The 22435-nt window shown below is 45.5% G+C and overlaps 1 protein-coding gene across 1 annotated transcript in view; it reads left to right on the forward strand.

Moving 5' to 3' along the window:
- Positions 1-22435, forward strand: part of DMGDH (dimethylglycine dehydrogenase) — a 122910-nt gene that overhangs the window by 89596 nt on the left and 10879 nt on the right. The window contains exons 7-14 of the mRNA XM_063963544.1: positions 8262-8460; positions 10702-10871; positions 11303-11456; positions 11648-11813; positions 13126-13256; positions 14202-14419; positions 15317-15474; positions 17472-17531. Coding sequence (XP_063819614.1) covers positions 8262-8460; positions 10702-10871; positions 11303-11456; positions 11648-11813; positions 13126-13256; positions 14202-14419; positions 15317-15474; positions 17472-17531 — 1256 coding nt within the window. The remainder of the gene's footprint in view (positions 1-8261; positions 8461-10701; positions 10872-11302; positions 11457-11647; positions 11814-13125; positions 13257-14201; positions 14420-15316; positions 15475-17471; positions 17532-22435) is intronic.

A 22435-nucleotide genomic window follows, 5' to 3' on the forward strand; every position in this document is an offset into this window, starting at 1 on the left:
TCGAATTCCAATTTGTACCCCTGTGATACTACCTGCAGGATCCAGGGGTCCACTTGCGAGTGAGCCCACTGCGCACTGAAATTCTTGAGACGGCCCCCCACCGTGCCTGAGTCCGCTTGTAAGGCCCCAGCGTCATGCTGAAGACTTGGCAGAAGCGGGGGAGGGCTTCTGCTCCTGGGAAGAGGCTGCCTTTTGCAGTCTTTTTCCCCTTCCTCTGCCCCGGGGCAGAAATGAGTGGCCTTTTGCCCGCTTGCCCTTATGGGAACGAAAGGACTGAGTTTGAAAAGACGGTGTCTTTTTCTGCTGAGAGGTGACCTGGGGTAAAAAGGTGGATTTTCCAGCCGTTGCTGTGGCCACCAGGTCCGATAGACCGACCCCAAATAACTCCTCCCCTTTATACGGCAATACTTCCATATGTCGTTTGGAATCCGCATCACCTGACCACTGTCGCGTCCATAACGCTCTCCTGGCAGAAATGGACATCGCACTCACTCTAGATGCCAGGGTGCAAATCTCCCTCTGTGCATCTCGCACATATAGTAATGCATCCTTTAAATGCTCTATAGTTAATAATATACTGTCCCTATCCAGGGTATCAATATTTTCAGTCAGGGAATCCGACCAAGCCACTCCAGCACTGCACATCCAGGCTGAGGCGATTGCTGGTCGCAGTATAACACCAGTATGTGTGTATATACCTTTTAGGATATTTTCCAGCCTTCTATCAGCTGGTTCCTTAAGGGCGGCCGTATCGGGAGACGGTAACGCCACTTGTTTTGATAAGCGTGTGAGCGCCTTATCTACCCTAGGGGGTGTTTCCCAACGCGCCCTAACCTCTGGCGGGAAAGGGTATAGTGCCAATAATTTATTAGAAATCAGCAGTTTTTTATCGGGGGAAAACCACGCTTTATCACACACCTCATTTAATTCATCTGATTCAGGAAAAACTACTGGTAGTTTTTTCACACCCCACATAATACCCTTTTTTGTGGTACTTGTAGTGTCAGAAATATTCAATGCCTCCTTCATTGCCGTGATCATGTAACGTGTGGCCCTACTGGACATTACGTTTGTCTCCTCACCGTCGACACTGGATTCAGTATCCGTGTCTGGGTCTGTGTCGACCATCTGAGGTAACGGGCGTTTTAGCGCCCCCGACGGTGTCTGAGACGCCTGAACAGGCACTAATTGATTTGCCGGCTGTCTCATGTCGTCAACAGTTTTTTGCAAAGTGCTGACACTGTCACGTAATTCTTTAAATACGACCATCCAGTCAGGTGTCGACTCCCTAGGGGGTGACATCACTAACACAGGCAATTGCTCTGCTTCCACATCATTTTCCTCCTCATACATGTCGACACAATCGTACCGACACCCAGCACACACACAGGGAATGCTCTGAAAGAGGACAGGACCCCACGAGCCCTTTGGGGAGACAGAGGGAGAGTTTGCCAGCACACACCAGAGCGCTATATATATATACAGGGATAACCTTATGTAAGTGTTACTCCCTTTATAGCTGCTGTTTTATATTCGCTGCCAATAGTGCCCCCCCTCTCTTGTTTTACCCTGATTCTGTAGCAGGACTGCAGGGGAGAGTCTGGGAGCCTTCCTTCCAGCGGAACTGTGAGGGAAAATGGCGCTTGTGTGCTGAGGAGATAGGCTCCGCCCCCTTCACGGCGGCCTTTTCTCCCGCTTTTTTTAGGAAAACTGGCAGGGGTGAAATGCATCCATATAGCCCAGGAGCTATATGTGATGTATTTCTTTAGCCATATAAGGTTTTAACATGTTTTATTGCATCTCAGGGCGCTCCCCCCCAGCGCCCTGCACCCTCAGTGACCGGAGTGTGAAGTGTGCTGAGAGCAATGGCGCACAGCTGCAGTGCTGTGCGCTACCTTATCTGAAGACAGAAACGTCTTCTGCCGCCGATTTCTCCGGACCTCTTCGCTCTTCTGGCTCTGTAAGGGGGCCGGCGGCGCGGCTCCGGGACCCATCCAGGCTGAACCTGTGATCGTCCCTCTGGAGCTAATGTCCAGTAGCCAAGAAGCCCAATCCACTCTGCACGCAGGTGAGTTCGCTTCTTCTCCCCTTAGTCCCACGATGCAGTGAGCCTGTTGCCAGCAGGACTCACTGAAAATAAAAAACCTATTTAAACTTTTACTTCTAAGCAGCTCAGGAGAGCCACCTAGCATGCACCCTTCTCGTTCGGGCACAAAAATCTAACTGAGGCTTGGAGGAGGGTCATAGGGGGAGGAGCCAGTGCACACCAGCTAGTCTAAAGCTTTTACTTTTTGTGCCCAGTCTCCTGCGGAGCCGCTATTCCCCATGGTCCTTACGGAAGTCCCAGCATCCACTAGGACGTCAGAGAAATATATATATATATATATATATATATATATATGTATGTATGTATGTTATACTGGTGGTCAGCAAAATTCTGCACTGTCCTCCTACTATATACTACAATGCAGCACAGATATGGAGCGTTTTTCAAGCAGAGAACCTATAATACAGGTGGTCACTGGTCAGCAAAACTCTGCACTGTCCTCCTACTATATAATACTGCTGGTCCCCAGTCCCCACAATAAAGCAATTAGCACACTGAGCACAGATATTTGCAGCACACTGAGCACAGATATGGAGCGTTTTTCAGGCAGAGAACGTAGATATTTGCACTTGCAGCACACTGAGCACAGATATTTGCAGCACACTGAGCACATATATTTGCAGCCCACTGGACATAGAAACTGAGAGGACGCCAGCCACGTCCTCTCACGATCATCTCCAATGCACGAGTGAAAAATTGCGGCGACGCGCGGCTCCTTATATAGAATATGAATCTCGCGAGAATCCGACCGCGGGATGATGACGTTCGGGCGCGCTCGGGTTATCCGAGCAAGGCGGGAGGATCCGAGTTGCTCGGACCCGTGCAAAAAAAGGTCAAGTTCGGATCCCGAGGATCCGAACCCGCTCATCACTAGTTGGCAGTATGATGGTTTTCTTTCAATAGTAAGAGCCATTGTTATTCTGTACTGAGACGCTCCCCTGATTACGGCGAGTCAAGAAACAAGTGCTCCAAATAGTTGTTTCTCTGTGACGGACTGTTCTTCGACACAGGGAATGGCTGTTGTTCCCAACAACGCGGATGTCGGAGGTGGGTATCAGAGTAGATACTGAACGGTTGAGGTTCTGTGTTTCTTGTGGAAAGAGGTCTGAGGATCCAAAGTCGGATCAGATTTGCAGTGACAATCCATCAATATGTTCCGTTGATGAAGAAGACGGGTGCGGCCTAAGAGGCCTTTTCGGTGAGCAGGTCAAATGCCAGAGTGGTTTTCACGGGACCAGTTGGAAATGTGGTCCGGGTCTCACCTGCACATACACCGGAATATAATCCTAATGGCCAAGATATCGCTCCTGTCGTGTCGGCACAATCTTACCTCCTAGAGGGACGAAGGTTCGGGATCCAGGATAGATCCTGGTGTCCATCCATGAAGATCTCCGAGGCTGAGGAGCAGTCTTTTCAAGCTAAGTATTTCCAGAGGAAAAGGTCAAGCTGGAAAGCATGTCTGCAATAAGTTTTCTTGAATTAAGAGCTATTTTCAACGAATATATTCTTTGTGATCTGCCCGTGTTATGTCTGTCGGACAACTTGACAGCAGTGGCGTAAGTAAGCCGCTAGGGCGGAACAAGGAGCAAAGCAGCAATGGCAGAAGCCGCAAAAGTTTTCCGCTGGGCGAAAAGACAGGTAAACGATATATTAGTGGTCTTCGTTCCGGATGTAGACGACGGAGAAATAAACTTCCTCTGCAGACGCGATCTCCATCCGGGAGATATACACTCGTCATCGAGAAGTTTTCACAGAAGTGACAAGTCTTTGAGGAGTGCCTGAATTGGACATGTTGGCGTCTTGCCTCAACGAAAGACCTCAGGGATATTGTTCCAGGTCAAGCAACACTCAAGCTATAGCAGTGGACGCCCTTGTGACACCTTGGGTGTTTTCAGTCTGTCTGTGTGTCCCCTCCGCTTTCACTCTTTCTGAAGGTGATAAACGTAAGAAGAACAAAGGTTCAGGCGATCCTCATTGTTCCGGTCTAGCCAAGGGGGGCTTGGTATCCAGTTCAAGTTTTACTCATAGAAGATCCCTGGCCTCTTCCTCTACGTGAGGAACTGTTACAGCGAGATCCGGGCGTGTATAAAGACTTACTGCGGCTGCGTTTGACGGCGTGGCGGTTGAACGCCGTATCCTAGCCCGAAAGGGTATTCCCAGTGAAGTCCTTTTCACACTTCAGGCTAGAAAAGAAGTAACAGTAAAGCCTTACCACCGTATTTGGCGTAAATATGTGTCTTGGTGTGAATCCACGAAGGTTTGTACGAAAGACTTTCACCTGGGTCGTTCTTCTCCATTCTTTGCAAGCAGGTGTGGATGCAGGCTAAAGTTAGGCTCCATTTCAGTGCGGTCTTGGCCTTATACATTTTCTTTCAAGGAAAGAATTGGCCACCTTTCCGGAGGTTCAGATTTTCGTGAAAGGAGTACTGCACATCCAACCTCCATTTGTGCACTCATTGGCACCGTGGGACCTTGACGTGGTGTTGCGTTTTCTTGTGTCACACTGATTGAAACCTTTATGAAAGGTAGTGTTAAAATTTCTCTCTTGGAGAGTGGTCATGCTTTTGGCTTTGGCGTCCGCAAAGCGGGTGTCGGAAGTAGCAGCGTTGTCTCACAAGAGCCCCTGTTTGATCTTCCATGTGGATAGAGCGGAATTGAGAACTCGGATAATAGTCCTGCCAAAAGGGGTTTTCTGTGTTTCGCAGAAACCAGCCTATTTTGATGCCTGTGGTAACCTCCGCATTGGCTGATTCAAAGTCTCTCGATGTAGTCAGGGCTTTGAATATTTATGTCGCCAATTTGGCTCAGTTTGGGGAAACAGAGGCCCTGTTTGTCCGGAATGCTCCCGGCGTGATTGGGGCGCCTGCGTCTATGCAGTCTGTTACACGCTGGATCTGTGATACGATTCGGTGTGCTCGTTCTACGGCTGGATTGCCATTACCGAAGTCGGTGGAGACCCATTCTACTAGGAAGATGGGCTCTTCTTGGGCGGATGCCTGAGGTGTCTCGGCGGTTTAACTTTGCCGAGCGGCTACTTGGTTGGGTTCAAACACCTTTGCTAGGCTCTACAAGTTTGATACCCTGGCTGATGGGGACCTCCTGTTTGCTCAATCAGTGCTGCAGAGTCGTCCGCACTTTCCCGCCCGGTCTGGAGCTTTGGTATAAACACCATGGTCCTTACGGAGTCCCCAGCATCCTCTAGGACGTATGAGAAAATAGGATTTTAATACCTACTAGTAAATCCTTTTCTCTTAGTCCGTAGAGAATGCTGGGCACCCATCCCAGTGCGTACTTTGTGTGCAGTTATTGGTTATGGTTACACTCTTGTGGTGTTTCTTTTCTGTCAGGCTGTTGCTGACGTTCTTGCCATGGCATGAGGTATCTTCTTATTGGTTGGATTGACACACAGGTTGTGTTACATATTCTCTCAGCATGTGGCTGTGTAATTTTTCATACCCTTGGCTGGTGTTCTATTGAATGCCACGTTCTGCTGTATGTTCGTGGTGTGAGCTGGTACGGCACTCACCGTGTTTCAACAATAAATTCTTTCCTCTAAATGTCCGTCTCTCTGGGCACTGTTTTCTAACTGAGGTCTGGAGGAGGGGCATAGAGGGAGGAGCCAGTTCACACCCATTCAAAGTATTATAGTGTGCCCATGTCTCCTGCGGATCCCGTCTATACCCCATGGTCCTTACGGAGTCCCCAGCATCCTCTATGGACTAAGAGAAAAGGATTTACCGGTAGGTATTAAAATCCTATTTTTTTAGACGTCTTCTGTGAATCAGGTGTACTATAAATCTTTTATTTGCATTCCTTATCCACCCACCAAATAATTATGGGCCTAGATAGAGTTCCACAGGGGCCCATGCAGGATTTCTACGGGGGAAGGGGGGGGTGGGGGCCCAAATGCTTCATTTTAGAGCAAGTGTGTCCATACCATTAAAAAGGTATAATATAAACATAACAAGCTATAGCCGTTAAGTTCCGCGTTGGCAGCAGCAGCGCTGCAGAAAACACTGCAGAGATTGCACACGGGCCTCCTCCCCTCATGGGGTGCAATGAAACTGTGCTAATACTGTAGGGTGCTGTGGTTCAAGAAAGTTTGGGAATCACTGAGCTATAGTTTGCTTCATACAACATGCAGTGTATGTAATACTGACCTATACAGGGAGAGCAATAACAGTAAGCCATTTGTGTTCTCTGGCACTGAAGAGGGTACCCCTATTTTAAAATCGTTTAACACTTACCCAAATATATGAACCCTATACTATTATGGGCTGTGAATGAGGGCAATAAAACTTCCTTAAAGGGAATAAGAAATATAGCCCCACTTGTTTAGTGAGGCAGAAGATACGGAACCTATGAATATGATACGTTTAAATTTAAAATCACATTTATTTTTACAAAATACATCAGATAACTGGGATCCTCCCAGGGCCCCCCCCCCCCCCCCTCACTGTACTTCATGCATAGAGGCCACTACAGTGGACAGCTGTTTTTAAGTGATTTTCTCCTATGGATACTTTTTTGACTTCACTAGTGCATTGTGTCCTCCTCTTCGGACCTCTTCCAAACATAGAAGGGATGCCACTTAGTGGCAACTTTTAAATCTTACAAAAACAAAAAGGTAAATATAAAATGGCTGAGACAAATGGCACCTCATGGATTTCTGCTAAATATTTGTACTCAAAGATGGCAGATTAAAAAAAAAGAGAAAAACAAGGAAAGGAACATTTTAGGGCATTATATGGTAGATGCTTTGATGAAATACTCAATTTATTTTTTCACAGTCGATATAAAATCATCACCAAAATCACTTCAGTGGACATCATGGAATACAAAGATCCATACTTTGTGCAAGCCTTACCCTGGCATATACGCCTGTCATAAATATTTTCCTCATATAATAGCCATATTGATAGCTGATAATATATGCTAATAAATATAAGCTATCTTATCTTTTTTAAATTGTAAATGATTACAAATTAGTATTAGTAGCAGCAGTGGCGGACAAATTAGAAGTATTGTTTTTATTTTCTCCAGACATGAAGGGCGTCTAGCAGCAGGGTCAGGTGCAGAGTATTATCACACGCACATTGTGGAAAGTGGATCTCATGGATCAGTGGCCCTCATTCCGAGTTGTTCGCTCGCTAGCTGCTTTTAGCAGCCATGCAAACGCTAAGCCGCCGCCCTCTGGGAGTGTATCTTAGCTTAGCAGAAGTGCGAACGAAAGGTTCGCAGCGCTGCTACAAAAAAAGATTGTGCAGCTCCAGACCTACTCCTAGCTTGCGATCACTTCAGACTGTTTAGTTCCTGTTTTAACGTCACGAACACGCCCTGCGTTCAGCCAGCCACGCCTGCGTTTCCCCAGGCACGCCTGCGTTTGTTCCACACACTCCCCGAAAACGCTCAGTTACCTCCCAGAAACGCCCACTTCCTGTCAAATACTCTGCGGTCAGCAGTGCGACTGAAAAGCGTCGCTGGACCTTGTGTGAAACTACTTCGGCTGTTGTGAAAGTACGTCGCGCATGCGCATTGCGCCGCATACGCACAAGTGCCGTTTTTTTGCCTGATTGCTGCGCAGCAACCGAAAACAGCTAGCGAACAACTTGGAAAGACCACCAGTGTGTGGTGATGGACCCACACAAATGCAAAAACAGGAGATGGTACATTTGGGTGTCACTTACTTGATGTGACATGGCTGCTGTATCAAATGTCTGGATTTAATGAGAAGAATCAGTTGGTTTTCAAAGCATCCATTGCTCTATGGAGCAACATTGAGGTGAAGACCAAGTGAGACACCACCTCCGTTGAAGCGCAGGTCCACGTTAAGGGCACCTCCTGAAATCAGGTTCACTGTGGGAAATCAGTGGCCAAAGCTTACAGATGCAAAACATGCTGACAGGTGCCATGATGCAGCTTGTACACGGAAAACTACACTAAGTACTGTACATCTGCAGCCTTTGGCTGATATTCAGTTAGCCCCGATTTTTAATTTTTACTCCCAAAAATGGTGGGCAGATAGCACGATTTGTGACCGATGGTCATTATGGGGCTATCCACGGGATAAAAATGTCCTGTTTTTTGTGCAAAGTATCCGGACCCATTCTGTGCATATAACCTTTATACCAATTACAATGACTCTGTTTTCTAGGTTTTGGGAAAGAGCTGTTTGAGTCTGATCTAGACAGGATTATGGTGCATGTGGAGGCAGCAATGGAGATGGTGCCCGTGCTACGGAACGCAGATATTATCAATATAGTCTCAGGGCCTATAACCTACTCTCCAGATATTCTTCCAATGGTTGGACCACATCAAGGTGTCCGGAATTATTGGGTGGCTGTTGGCTTTGGGTAAGTGATCACAATACGTGTTCTAGTTCTCTCGTGTTTTGACATGAACGTGCAAGGAAAGAGAAACTTATGTACTTGGAAAGGTGGAGAACAAATACATTCAGTCACTGAAAATATGATAAAGTATATGCTGGAATGTACCTAAAAGTCCACTAAAATAAGTATACAAGTTCCCTTCTATGTAAAATAACAAAAAAACAAAACAAGAAACCATTAATAATCATCATAAATATACTGTACATGTAAAAGGTCACAATTTTACTTCCATTAGCTCTGTACTATGCATGCCTCTTTTCATACTTTGGGGGATATTCAATTAAGCAACTTCTTTTTTTTTTTTTTTTTTTACTGGTCCAAAAAAAGTCACTAATTCGACACCGTAGTATTCAGTTGCGGGCGCTTTTGCCAGTTTTTTAATCGATTTTAGCCATTTCACTTTTTTTTCTTTCTTACTTTTTTTTTTTTGTCGAATATGTCATGGGGAAAACGGCCCCCAAAACCCGACAAAAACGCTGCAGATTCACCCACAAATTTGCCAAAACAAGTATATCTTTGGCGAATTCACCGATCCACGTGTTTTTCGCCAGTGCCGGCATTTTCGACAAGTGGGGAGGCAGGCAGATATAACATGTGCAGAGAGTTAGATTTGGGTGGGTTATATTGTTTCTGTGCAGGGTAAATACTGGCTGCTTTATTTTTACACTGCAATTTTAGATTTCAGTTTGAGCACACCACATCCAAATCTAACTCTCTCTGCACATGTTATATCTGCCTCCACTGCAATGCACATGGGGGGTAATTCCAAGTTGATCGCAGCAGGATTTTTGTTAGCAATTGGGCAAAACCATGTGCACTGCAGGGGAGGCAGATATAACATGTGCAGAGAGAGTTAAATTTGGGTGTGGTGAGTTAAATCTGCAATCTAAATTGCAGTGTAAAAATAAAGCAGCCAGTATTTACCCTGCACAGAAATAAAATAACCCACCCAAATCTAACTCTTTCTGCACATGTTATATCTGCCTCCCCTGCAGTGCACATGCTTTTGCCCAATTGCTATCAAAAATCCTGCTGCGATCAACTTGGAATTACCCCCATGGTTTTGTCAATTTGCTAACAAATTTGCTGCTGCAATCAGATCTAAGGAGGTCATTCCGAGTTGTTCGCTCGCAAGCGGATTTTAGCAGATTTGCTCATGCTAAGCCGCCGCCTACTGGGAGTGAATCTTAGCATCTTAAAATTGCGAACGATGTATTCGCAATATTGCAATTACACACCTCGTAGCAGTTTCTGAGTAGCTCCAGACTTACTCGGCATCTGCGATCATTTCACTGCTTGTCGTTCCTGGTTTGACGTCACAAACACACCCAGCGTTCGCCCAGACACTCCTCCGTTTCTCCGGCCACTCCTGCGTTTTTTCCGGAAACGGTAGCGTTTTTTCCCACACGCCCATAAAACGGCCTGTTTCCGCCCAGTAACACCCATTTCCTGTCAATCACATTACGATCGCCAGAACGATGAAAAAGCCGTGAGTAAAATTACTAAGTGCATAGCAAATTTACTTGGCGCAGTCGCAGTGCGAACATTGCGCATTAAGCGGAAAATTGCTGCAATGCGAAGATTTTTACCGAGCGAACAACTCGGAATGAGGGCCTAAATTAGGCCCTATGTCTCGAACATTAATTTAATCAATAAACTTTGACACTGACATCTTCTACACATATTCTAAAAGAATTAACATAAATTAATATTCTAGTAACTGTCAGTGCAGCCACAAGCCCCTCAGCAATTCCCTTCCCCCAGGAGCAGGTGCCCCCACTCCAGGTGGAGGGAGCATCCTCTGATCCTCCAGCTAAGGTATGGCACTTGGCCCTGATACCATAGCCAAGCAGAACACTCCTAGCCCATCACAGACATGGAGGAACAGCAACTGGCAGCTCTACATTTCTATGTGTTGGTGCTATGGGAGCATGAAAAATATTAGCACCCAATGGTAACGATTAGCTTCATCTGGCTGTGATGTAAGGTGCTGCAGGACATTTTACAAGGGACAGACTACCTGAGTGACTGAGCTATACAAGTAGCCAAGTACCACTCTGGTTATTTACCCTCTTCAGCATAGCAGTGTATATATACATTTCACATCACTGAAAATATATATCAGAAATAAATCAGAAGACAATATTGGGAATACTTTGCCAATAAGGAAGTGTCTTGTTTTAATATTCGGTATTATGTTTGCAGATATGGTATAATCCATGCTGGTGGTATTGGCAAATTTCTGAGTGACTGGATCATTGGTGGAGAACCTCCCTTTGACCTTATTGAATTAGACCCAAATAGATATGGCAAATGGACCACAACAAAATACACAGCACAGAAAGCAAGAGAGTCGTACGGATTTAACAACATTGGTATGATATGCTTTAGGTCTTTGGTGCTGAGGCGGAAGGCTTAATTGTCCTGGGCATCTCTATACTACTAGGGACGTTCTTGCCCTCTGAATCTTTTAGAAACTATTTGTCATTCTTAAAGAAGAACTCCACTCAAACCCAGAGGAAACTGCCTTGTATAAAATGTCTGAGCCCCTCCCAGGACAACATCCCTTTACACATGATACCTACTGGGTATTGAGGAGGAACTCCTTTACTTTTTATACCACATGGGGATTGGTCATATGGAACCAGTGAAAGAATCAGCTGATTGGATGAGCATAACTCCTGACCAATCCTTAGTTGCATTCTCTGCCCATGTTCCCAGCTATACAAAATTTGCCCAGTGACTGCAGAAAATACTAATAGAAAAATGCTTACACAAATATTAAATATCCTTTTTTATTAATTAGTTGGCTATCCTAAGGAGGAGCGGTTTGCAGGAAGACCAACGGAAAGAATCAGTGGAGTTTATGAAGATCTCAAGACCAAATGCTCCATGGGTTTCCATGCAGGGTGGGAACAGCCCCACTGGTTCTTTAAGGCAGGAGACGATGTAGGATACAAGTAAGTGACCATTACCAGTAGATTTCCACTAACTGAGACTTTAAATCGGCATGTTTTTTTTTCCTGACTTCAGGATCCCGATCTGTGTGGATAATTAGGCTTATAGGAAATATACACTTGTAATTGTTTGTTTGTCCCTTTTGTGGTCTCAGAATTCTTGGATGTATATAGATCTAATGTCTATTTTCTAGACCAAGTTTCCGGAGGACGAACTGGTTTGAGCCTGTGAGGCGAGAATATAAGCAGGTGATGGAAAAGGTGGGGGTGATTGATCTGACTCCATTTGGCAAGTTTACTGTAACCGGGAAGGATGCAGCCAAACTACTGGACCATATCTTTGCGAATGTTCTTCCAAAGGTGCGTAATGGAGTAGAATAAGACACATTGCTTGCTGCTTCAGTGACCACATGATGATTACATGGGGACAATTGCATGAGCGCCTCATATTGTATGTTATTGTTTGTTGCTTGAAAAGTTTGAGTGTTGAAAAGGAGAGACAAAGGACAAAAAGGGCCTGGTGCTGAGACACATGCAAGTCCACATGCAAGATGGGTGCAAATACAGAAGTATAGCATACTGCACCTGCGCAGAAGTGACTGTAGACACGTGTGTGCCTCTATGGGCAATTCTGAGTCTGACAGATCTTTGGGCCGTATCTCTTTCCTTATTGGTCAGCACCATACAGAACACAGTACAAAACTGGGTTTACAAGGTAACACATAACTACAGAAGTGGACATATAACTAACATATACTAGTAGGCTGAGGTAGTGGATGTAGGGGGTGGGCAGAAACACTAGGAGGGAGGGTCCTGCTCATAAGAGCTTACATTCTCTTTGCATCAGATTGGAGTCTCTGGGTGGTAACTGGTTAGCAATGCTGATGTAGGACACAAGATCTGTCTCATGGCTGTGTAGCTGTCCTCTGCTCTACTGAGTCCTGCTTACAGCAATGGGCAGTCTGTTCCCGATTGATCTCTTGCACTGGGGGTAGGGCAGGTGCAAGTGCCTATACCTGTACCAATGATTATAGTTGCAGCTGAGGGCGCTGAGGCTTCCTGCTCTAAACTTTATGAATTCTCATATTAGTCCTATGGGGTCTATTCATGAAGTAGTGAAAAGAGTGGAGAAGTGAGCCTGTGAAGAAGATGCCCATGGCAACCAATCAGCTACTCCATACAATTGTATATTATTCAAATTATAAATGTTATATCAATGCTGATTGGTTGCCATGGGCAACTTCTCCACTGGCTCACTTCTCCACACTTTTCACTGCTTCATGAATAGACCCCTACGTCTCCTTGCATTAGCATAATGTAGTAAATGTGGCTTCTGCGCATTCCTGCAAACATATTCACTTTGCATCTGACTCAGAATCAGGCTTTTGGGGCGAGTAGGGTAAACGTGCTATGCTGGATGAAGAGGAATTTTTGGCTCTATGTCTAGGGTGTCTGCATTTTACGAGACCTGTATCCATGTATAGCCCTCATGTCAGAGTCTATTATATGAAGCCAACCCATTCTTATCACTCTACAATTTAAGCCATTCATTGGCAATGCATAGAAAGAAATAACCTACCTTGCTCTATTATGTATAATAGTAATACAGATTTGGTTTTGCACCACTATTGTAATGTATTTTAGGGAAATAAGAGGTGTTTTCTGTGCCCAGGTGGGATTCACCAATATAAGTCACATGCTGACTCCTCGAGGCCGTGTGTATGCGGAGCTCACAGTCTCTCACCTGTCCCCGGGGGAGTTCCTGCTGATCACTGGCTCTGGGTCAGAACTGCATGACTTCAGGTTTGTGTCCATTGTCACCCTAAGGAAGCAGTTACATTATGTTGCTATCATGTTGGCTTCACATAGAGGAAACATATGTCCTATGTGAAACCTGTCTGAGATATATGTCCGGGTGAATTGTGGCACAGTCAATCATTCTGCTTTGTGTTGGACCACATGTATAAGAATCCCATAATCCAGCACGAGTAGCGTGATTTTGCACTGGTCAAGCAGCATGAAGTGTAATGAAGCCACATCCTGTAATAACGATATGAAATTGACCAACCAAAGTGTTACTGTGTTGGCAGCTTTAGAAAAGACCATAAGGTTCATAAAGGTGATATAAGAACATGCTGTATAGGGGGAAATGTATCAAGTCTTCTAAAGAGAGAAGAAGTTGTCCCAAGCAACCAATCTGGTTCTAGTAGGTACATTCTATAAAATGCTATGTAGAAGCTGATTGGTTGATATGTGCAACTTCTCCACTCTTTAGAAGGCTTGATCCATCTCCCCCTTAATGAATTACGCCAAAATGACTCTTGGCACTGACACCAATGGGCCTGATTCCGATATGTGTACATCTCAGCCGCATCTCTCCTGGTGCCTAACTGGTTGGCAGCTGGGCATTCGCACAAAGGACAATTGCTCTTAGGGAATGTTGGTTGCATTGTGGGCTATGTAGTGTTGAGGGCATTCTGAGATACTTGGGCTGATAGTGATGGTCACTTCCCTAAGCGGATGGATAGGGGCGAAGGTCCGCATTTTTTCTCCAGGATTCATCTACAACACATTATACCTGTGAATTAGCCCCTGCCGGTACAGATCCCAGTCAGATTAAGATATAAATAATGTCACAGCTGTATGCAGAGATGACCCACCTAGCTGTCAATCTGGTAGCATATATCCACCTACCGCTGTTACAAATAGGATTTATGCCAGGGTCATGTGTTTACTGTATATGTACAGATGGATAGAAGAGGTTGCGGCACAGGGCGGGTACAATGTGGAGATACTGAATGTGACGGATGAAGTTGGAGTACTAGGTGTAGCAGGACCTCTATCAAGACAAGTTCTCCAGAAACTGACATCGGAGAACCTGAGCAATGATGATTTCAAATTCCTGCACGGAAGAAGGATGAACATCGCTGACATCCCAGTAACCGCCATAAGGATATCATACACAGGTGAGGACAGACGTAAGCCGGGTAATGGGCTTGTACAGGGAGTTTGCAGTAATGTTTTCAGATTAAAGTATAGCATCCAAACGGTTTCCAGCTAACCTTTTATAGTGTATACTAGATAAATGATGGCTAGAATCTGATTGGTTGCTGTAGGCAACATCTCCATTTGTCCTCTTTTAGAAGGTTTAATAAATCTCCCCCTATAACGACTTAACATACATGACTTTGTATACCGCTATCACTTCAGAGGTAAATAGGTTATTGCATGATCCAAGCATACCTTGTCATGGTTATGGTATAATAGGTCGACAGTCTAAACACCAAATGATCGACATGCACAAGGTCAACATAGTCAAAAGGTCCACAGGGTCGAAAGGTCAGCAGCACGTGCAACCCCAATTAGTGTAACGCGTCCCCGCTTGGCACACCATGCTTCGGTCAAGGTGTCTCGCTGCACTCGACACAGGTTACTAGTCCCAATTGTAGTCCACATGGATGGAAGTATGAAAAAATATCTAAATTTTTTTTTTTAATAAAAACTCATGTCAACCATATGCTATGTTGACCATTGTCATGTCGGCCTTTTGACCATGTCTACCATATGCATGTTGACCATTTGGTGTTGACATATTGACTGTCTACCTTTTTACCTGTCGGCCTATCATCCAGATACCCAGTGTCGGGTGTATTGCAGGTGGCATAGATGATTAGACAAAGATTCATTTTTCTTATTCATTTATTTGGACATAGGAATCATATGTCTATATACGCTGTGTAATTGACTAGAACGATAACCATTCCTGTGGCTGTTATGTAGGTGTTATTTTGTTTGGTTTGTTGCTGTAGTTTGTGGGAACATTAGCTGACTGACATGGTGTTGTACATGTTACCTGCCACTAGGGGAGCTGGGCTGGGAGCTGTACCACAGGAGACAGGATACAGCGGCACTGTACCATGCAATCATGCAGGCAGGTGAGGAAGAAGGAATTGATAACTTTGGCACATATGCCATGAATGCATTAAGGCTGGAGAAAGCTTTCCGAGCCTGGGGAGCAGAGGTGAGAAAAATAATTTGCTGTATTTGTACTGATATTGCTTTAAAACAATCTACTTCTCAGTTAATTAATTTACTTGTTTGTAGAACCACTTAGTCGTTGTAATATATCCAGCAGTGACAGGCAGCATGCAGCTCTCCAGCTGTTGTGGTACTGCAAGACCCAGGTTAATTTGTCCTAATCTATAGGAAACTTTAAGAGCCCATGCGAGTCACTCACAAGAGTAATCTGTCTGCGGAAACTAGAGCCATGAGAATGCATGGCTCTAGTTTATGGAAGGAATCCAATTGCAGGCTATTCAATTTCTTGAGAAAAAATGAGACTCAATCACCGCCTCTTTTCATCTTTTTTCCATACTCCCAGTGCAGGTCTGATTTTTCTTAAAGACGTTATTTTTGGGAAAAATCAACAGGACTTGCTTTAGGACCCCGGCGACACCCCCACGTGAGGGCTAATTAAGCAATTGGAAGTTTCCAGTTACTTAGTAATTACTCACCTTCCGAATCAGTGTCGTCATCTTCCAGCGTTGGGAGCTGGCCCTCTGTAGCAGCGGTGAGTATGTAGTGCGTGTGGAATGTGTGCGAGTGCTTGCAAGTATTTTATATGTGTGCATGAGTGTGTGTGTACCTCTCCACCCCTGTGCAGTGTCATCCCCCCTGGAGCCGACTACTGGGAGAACTACATCTCCCAACAGCCCTTGCGTCTGGCAGCAGCCCCCTCCCCTGTGGCAGTATGGAGGGGAGACCACCGGGAGCCTAGGAGAGCACCGGACAGGTGAGTATCATTTTTTTTTAATTTTTATTTTATATTATTTTCACACGCCGCAGGGTTTTCAGCACTGAAAACCCTGTGACCATTTGTTTTTTATTGCCTACCACGGGGGGTATTGGGAGCCAGTGACATTGTGAATATTTGTTCATGAAGTGCCCCAGTGATACCACTGTGTCCAGGCGGGTTTGTTAGGCTGCCTTCTAATGGATATAGGTACAGTCATACCTCCCAACTGCCCTGATCAGTGCACCTCATAAGGGGCTAAATTTCTCCTAAAGTGCATATTTCTGGACAGAGCATGATTCAGTCTCTATGGGGCCCTTGATAAGATACCAGTTTGTAGTCTCCCTAAACAAATCCACCCATACCCTATATCAGTGATCCCCAGCCGCCATCCTCAGAGTACACTAACAGACCAGGTTTTGAGGATATCCATGCTGGAGCACAAATTGTTACATCAAATAACTGAGGTACTAGTTAAGTCACCTGTGCTCAAGTACAACTATCCATTGGTGAAGGGTACATTTTAATCTATGCAAAGTAGTAACTATATCTTTTGTTATATTATGAAATAATCTATGGTGGTATTGGATTGCTGTGCTTCCATTTCATATTACACTGATTTCGTTTTTCGAAGCCCTCCTTTCTCATCATTATCTTTTCTCTCAATTCCCCTTTTTTTCTCTCTCCCCTCTTTTCCTTTTCCCCCCCTCTGTCCTCTCTCTTCTCTCTGTCCATTTGATGGTGATGACTGTGCACACACATTTCACCTTATCGTGGATGTGAAAATGCTGTGAACATTGAACCGCCTGCTTTCCCTTACCACACAGTAAAGTGAACAAACCCTAATTGTTTTTGGGCCTCGATAAGGGGGGTCGGCTGCTGAGTCTCACGGGACGGACGTAGGGACGTCTTTATTATACGTGTGTGTAAAGTGTTTTATAATGTTGCATGGAATGCATCTGGAAATGTTCTTCTCCATTGAAGACATATTTAAAATGAGCCTTGTTCACTGGGCACATGATGTATTTTACCCAATATTTTCCACTGTGTTGCACACTATAGTTTTTGTATGTAGAAAAGTATTTAATACATGTGCAAATCTAGCTACAGTAGTCCTAAAGAGAGATTTTTGTATTTGTTTCCCACCATTTTAATGAGCAGTGTGTTAATGCCTCTTGCTTAGTATATTGAAGTGTCCTTAATAATGTTTTTTGTATTTTGCAAAGATGAATTGTGACACAAACCCGCTGGAGGCAGGTCTTCAGTATTTTATTAAGTTAAACAAGGTAAGTGCAGTTCTGGTATTTTGATCAGGGCCAAATGAAATGTACAACAGTGCCACCTTGTGGTTGACAGTTTTATTGCAGGGTACATAGTTTAATTGGCAAGTACACAGAGAGGAGGCAAATCCTTTTCTACAAATACACCTACTGTATATGAAAACTTGTTAAAAACCAGCGCTCCTCAAAGGTAAGAAAACCCAGGGATATTAACACTTCGTCCTGATCAGCAGTCAGGTGTTCCCACACATATGGAGAAACACTCACTTCAGTATTCAGTCACGCTTTCCCATAAAGGTATCTTTAGTGGAAAACAGCTGGCTGCTCGTCAGGAGTGGTAAGGTCACAGCTTACAATAAAATTCCATCTCGCGTTCACCAAAAGGTATCTTTAAGCCTTCAGCCCTCTGCTGCTCTCTCCTACCTGTTATTGCTGCTCTGACTTCCCAGTGCTGCTGATGCTGGAGTCTAATGATCCGTTGCTGCTTGGCTGGATCCTGGAACATTGAGGAACTGTTCGGAATAGAGAGGGGTTCTTTTCTGTGTGTGACTGAGGGGCAGATTTATTAAGCTCAGTGAAGTGATAAATTGGAAGGTGGTAAAGGACCAGCCAGTCAGCTCCTAACTGTCATTTTTCAAACCCAGCCTGTGACATGGAAGTTAGGATCTGATTGGCTGGTCCTTTATCACCTTCCACTTTATCACTTCACAGAGCTTAATAAATCTGCCCCTGTGTCTGTATGCGGAGCAGGAAAAAAACTGTGTTCCCTAATGCACACAGAGTGAAAAATATTACTACATAATAGTCAGATAATACGGAGATCTTAGTTGCGTATATCTGCAGATATAGGGTTAAGCCCCCAGGCCGATCGACAAGGCTTCTCCGTCACTGGGGATCCCTAATACTAGGTATGGGTCCGGGGTGCAGGACCCCACGATGTCGGCACAGGTCGGCCACCCCAGGTCAGCACACAGGTGAAAATTAATAGGGGTTAATAAAAAGCACAGAAGTGCTATGTAAGTGGTGTGATTAAAATAATATATACAAAATAATATATACAAAGTGATAGGGAAAATCATAAGTGTTAATAAAGTGTTAGGGTGTGCCGACCTGAAGCAGCCCAGCCACACCGACACAGGGGCCACCGCACCCCACACCCACCCCATAAATAATTACAAATATGTCTGGGTTAAATTCCCAGTGTAAGGCCACATGGTAATGGCTCCTACAGCATCTGAGAGCCAGCTTACCTGGGGATACCCCTGGCTTCCCCTATGGCACTATGGAGTCAGCAATCCCTCCTAATGCTGACCCATCTATGCCTCTCTAAATACAATACACAAAATGGAAAGCTGCTCAATCAGATTGTAATGTCACTCAGGTGCTAAAAGGGAGGGGTAATTCTGTGTAGGAAAAAAACTGTGTTCCCTAATGCACACCGAGTGAAAAATATTACTACATAATAGTCAGATAATACGGAGATCTTAGTTGCGTATATCTGCAGATATAGGGTTAAGCCCCCAGGCCGATCGACAAGGCTTCTCCTTCACTGGGGGTCCCTAATACTAGGTATGGGTCCGGGGTGCAGGACCCCACGATGTCTGCACAGGTCGGCCACCCCAGGTCAGCACACAGGTGAAAATTAATAGGGGTTAATAAGAAGCAGAGAAGTGCTATGTAAGTGGTGTGATTAAAATAATATATACAAAATAATATATACAAAGTGATAGGGAAAATCATAAGTGTTAACAAAGTGTTAGGGTGTGCCGACCTGAAGCAGCCCAGCCACACCGACACAGGGGCCACCGCACCCCACACCCACCCCATAAATAATTACAAATATGTCTGGGTTATACGCAACTAAGATCTCCGTATTATCTGACTATTATGTAGTAATATTTTTCACTCGGTGTGCATTAGGGAACAGTTTTTTTCCTACACAGAATTACCCCTCCCTTTTAGCACCTGAGTGACATTACAATCTGATTGAGCAGCTTTCCATTTTGTGTATTGTATTTAGAGAGGCATAGATGGGTCAGCATTAGGAGGGATTGCTGACTCCATAGTGCCATAGGGGAAGCCAGGGGTATCCCCAGGTAAGCTGGCTCTCAGATGCTGTAGGAGCCATTACCATGTGGCCTTACACTGGGAATTTAACCCAGACATATTTGTAATTATTTATGGGGTGGGTGTGGGGTGCGGTGGCCCCTGTGTCGGTGTGGCTGGGCTGCTTCAGGTCGGCACACCCTAACACTTTATTAACACTTATGATTTTCCCTATCACTTTGTATATATTATTTTGTATATATTATTTTAATCACACCACTTACATAGCACTTCTGTGCTTCTTATTAACCCCTATTAATTTTCACCTGGGGTGGCCGACCTGTGCCGACATCGTGGGGTCCTGCACCCCGGACCCATACCTAGTATTAGGGACCCCCAGTGACGGAGAAGACTTGTCGATCGGCCTGGGGGCTTAACCCTATATCTGCAGATATACGCAACTAAGATCTCCGTATTATCTGACTATTATGTAGTAATATTTCTCTGACGTCCTAAGTGGATGCTGGGGACTCCGTCAGGACCATGGGGATTAGCGGCTCCGCAGGAGACAGGGCACAAAAGTAAAAGCTTTAGGATCAGGTGGTGTGCACTGGCTCCTCCACCTATGACCCTCCTCCAAGCCTCAGTTAGATTTTTGTGCCCGGCCGAGAAGGGTGCAATCTAGGTGGCTCTCCTAAAGAGCTGCTTAGAGTAAAAGTTTTGTTAGGTTTTTTATTTTCAGTGAGTCCTGCTGGCAACAGGCTCACTGCTACGAGGGACTTAGGGGAGAAGAAGTGAACTCACCTGCGTGCAGGATGGATTGGCTTCTTAGGCTACTGGACACCATTAGCTCCAGAGGGATCGAACACAGGCCCAGCCATGGAGTCCGGTCCCAGAGCCGCGCCGCCGACCCCCTTGCAGATGCCGAAGAGTGAAGAGGTCCAGAAACCGGCGGCAGAAGACTTTTCAGTCTTCATGAGGTAGCGCACAGCACTGCAGCTGTGCGCCATTGTTGTCAGCACACTTCACACCAGCGGTCACTGAGGGTGCAGGGCGCTGGGGGGGGCGCCCTGGGCAGCAATGAAATACCTATACTGGCTAAAAGATACATCACATATAGCCCCTGGGGCTATATGGATGTATTTAACCCCTGCCAGGTCTCAGAAAAACGGGAGAAGAAGCCCGCCGAAAAGGGGGCGGAGCCTATTCTCCTCAGCACACAGCGCCATTTTCCCTCACAGAAATGCTGGTGGGAAGGCTCCCAGGCTCTCCCCTGCACTGCACTACAGAAACAGGGTTAAAACAGAGAGGGGGGGCACTTATTTGGCGATATGATTATATATATTAAGATGCTATAAGGGAAAAACACTTATATAAAGGTTGTCCCTGTATAATTATAGCGTTTTGGTGTGTGCTGGCAAACTCTCCCTCTGTCTCCCCAAAGGGCTAGTGGGGTCCTGTCCTCTATCAGAGCATTCCCTGTGTGTGTGCTGTGTGTCGGTACGTGTGTGTCGACATGTATGAGGACGATGTTGGTGAGGAGGCGGAGCAATTGCCTGAAATGGTGATGTCACTCTCTAGGGAGTCGACACCGGAATGGATGGCTTATTTAGGGAATTACGTGATAATGTCAACACGCTGCAAGGTCGGTTGACGACATGAGACGGCCGGCAAACCAATTAGTACCTGTCCAGGCGTCTCAAACACCGTCAGGGGCTTTAAAACGCCCATTTACCTCAGTCGGTCGACACAGACACAGACACGGACACGGACTCCAGTGTCGACGGTGAAGAAACAAACGTATTTTCCATTTGGGCCACACGTTACATGTTAAGGGCAATGAAGGAGGTGTTACATATTTCTGATACTACAAGTACCACAAAAGAGGGTATTATGTGGGGTGTGAAAAAACTACCTGTAGTTTTTCCTGAATCAGATAAATTAAATGAAGTGTGTGATGATGCGTGGGTTTTCCCCGATAGAAAATTATTGGCGTTATACCCTTTCCCGCCAGAAGTTAGGGCGCGTTGGGAAACACCCCTTAGGGTGGATAAGGCGCTCACACGCTTATCAAAACAAGTGGCGTTACCGTCTCCAGATACGGCCGCCCTCAAGGAGCCAGCTGATAGGAGGCTGGAAAATATCCTAAAAAGTATATACACACATACTGGTGTTATACTGCGACCAGCGATCGCCTCAGCCTGGATGTGCAGCGCTGGGGTGGCTTGGTCGGATTCCCTGACTGAAAATATTGATACCCTTGACAGGGACAGTATTTTATTGACTATAGAGCATTTAAAGGATGCATTTCTATATATGCGAGATGCACAGAGGGATATTTGCACTCTGGCATCAAGAGTAAGTGCGATGTCCATATCTGCCAGAAGATGTTTATGGACACGACAGTGGTCAGGTGATGCAGATTCCAAACGGCACATGGAAGTATTGCCGTATAAAGGGGAGGAGTTATTTGGGGTCGGTCCATCGGACCTGGTGGCCACGGCAACAGCTGGAAAATCCACCTTTTTTACCCCAAGTCACATCTCAGCAGAAAAAGACACCGTCTTTTCAGCCTCAGTCCTTTCGTCCCCATAAGGGCAAGCAGGCAAAAGGCCAGTCATATCTGCCCAGGGATAGAGGAAAGGGAAGAAGACTGCAGCAGGCAGCCCATTCCCAGGAACAGAAGCCCTCCACCGCTTTTGCCAAGTCCTCAGCATGACGCTGGGGCCGTACAAGCGGACTCAGCTGCGGTGGGGGGTCGTCTCAAGAGTTTCAGCGCGCAGTGGGCTCACTCGCAAGTGGACCCCTGGATCCTACAAGTAGTATCCCAGGGGTACAGATTGGAAGTTCGAGACGTCTCCCCC

Source organism: Pseudophryne corroboree, chromosome 1 (genome assembly GCF_028390025.1).
Source record: "Pseudophryne corroboree isolate aPseCor3 chromosome 1, aPseCor3.hap2, whole genome shotgun sequence".
Classification (NCBI taxonomy): Eukaryota; Metazoa; Chordata; class Amphibia; order Anura; family Myobatrachidae; genus Pseudophryne; species Pseudophryne corroboree.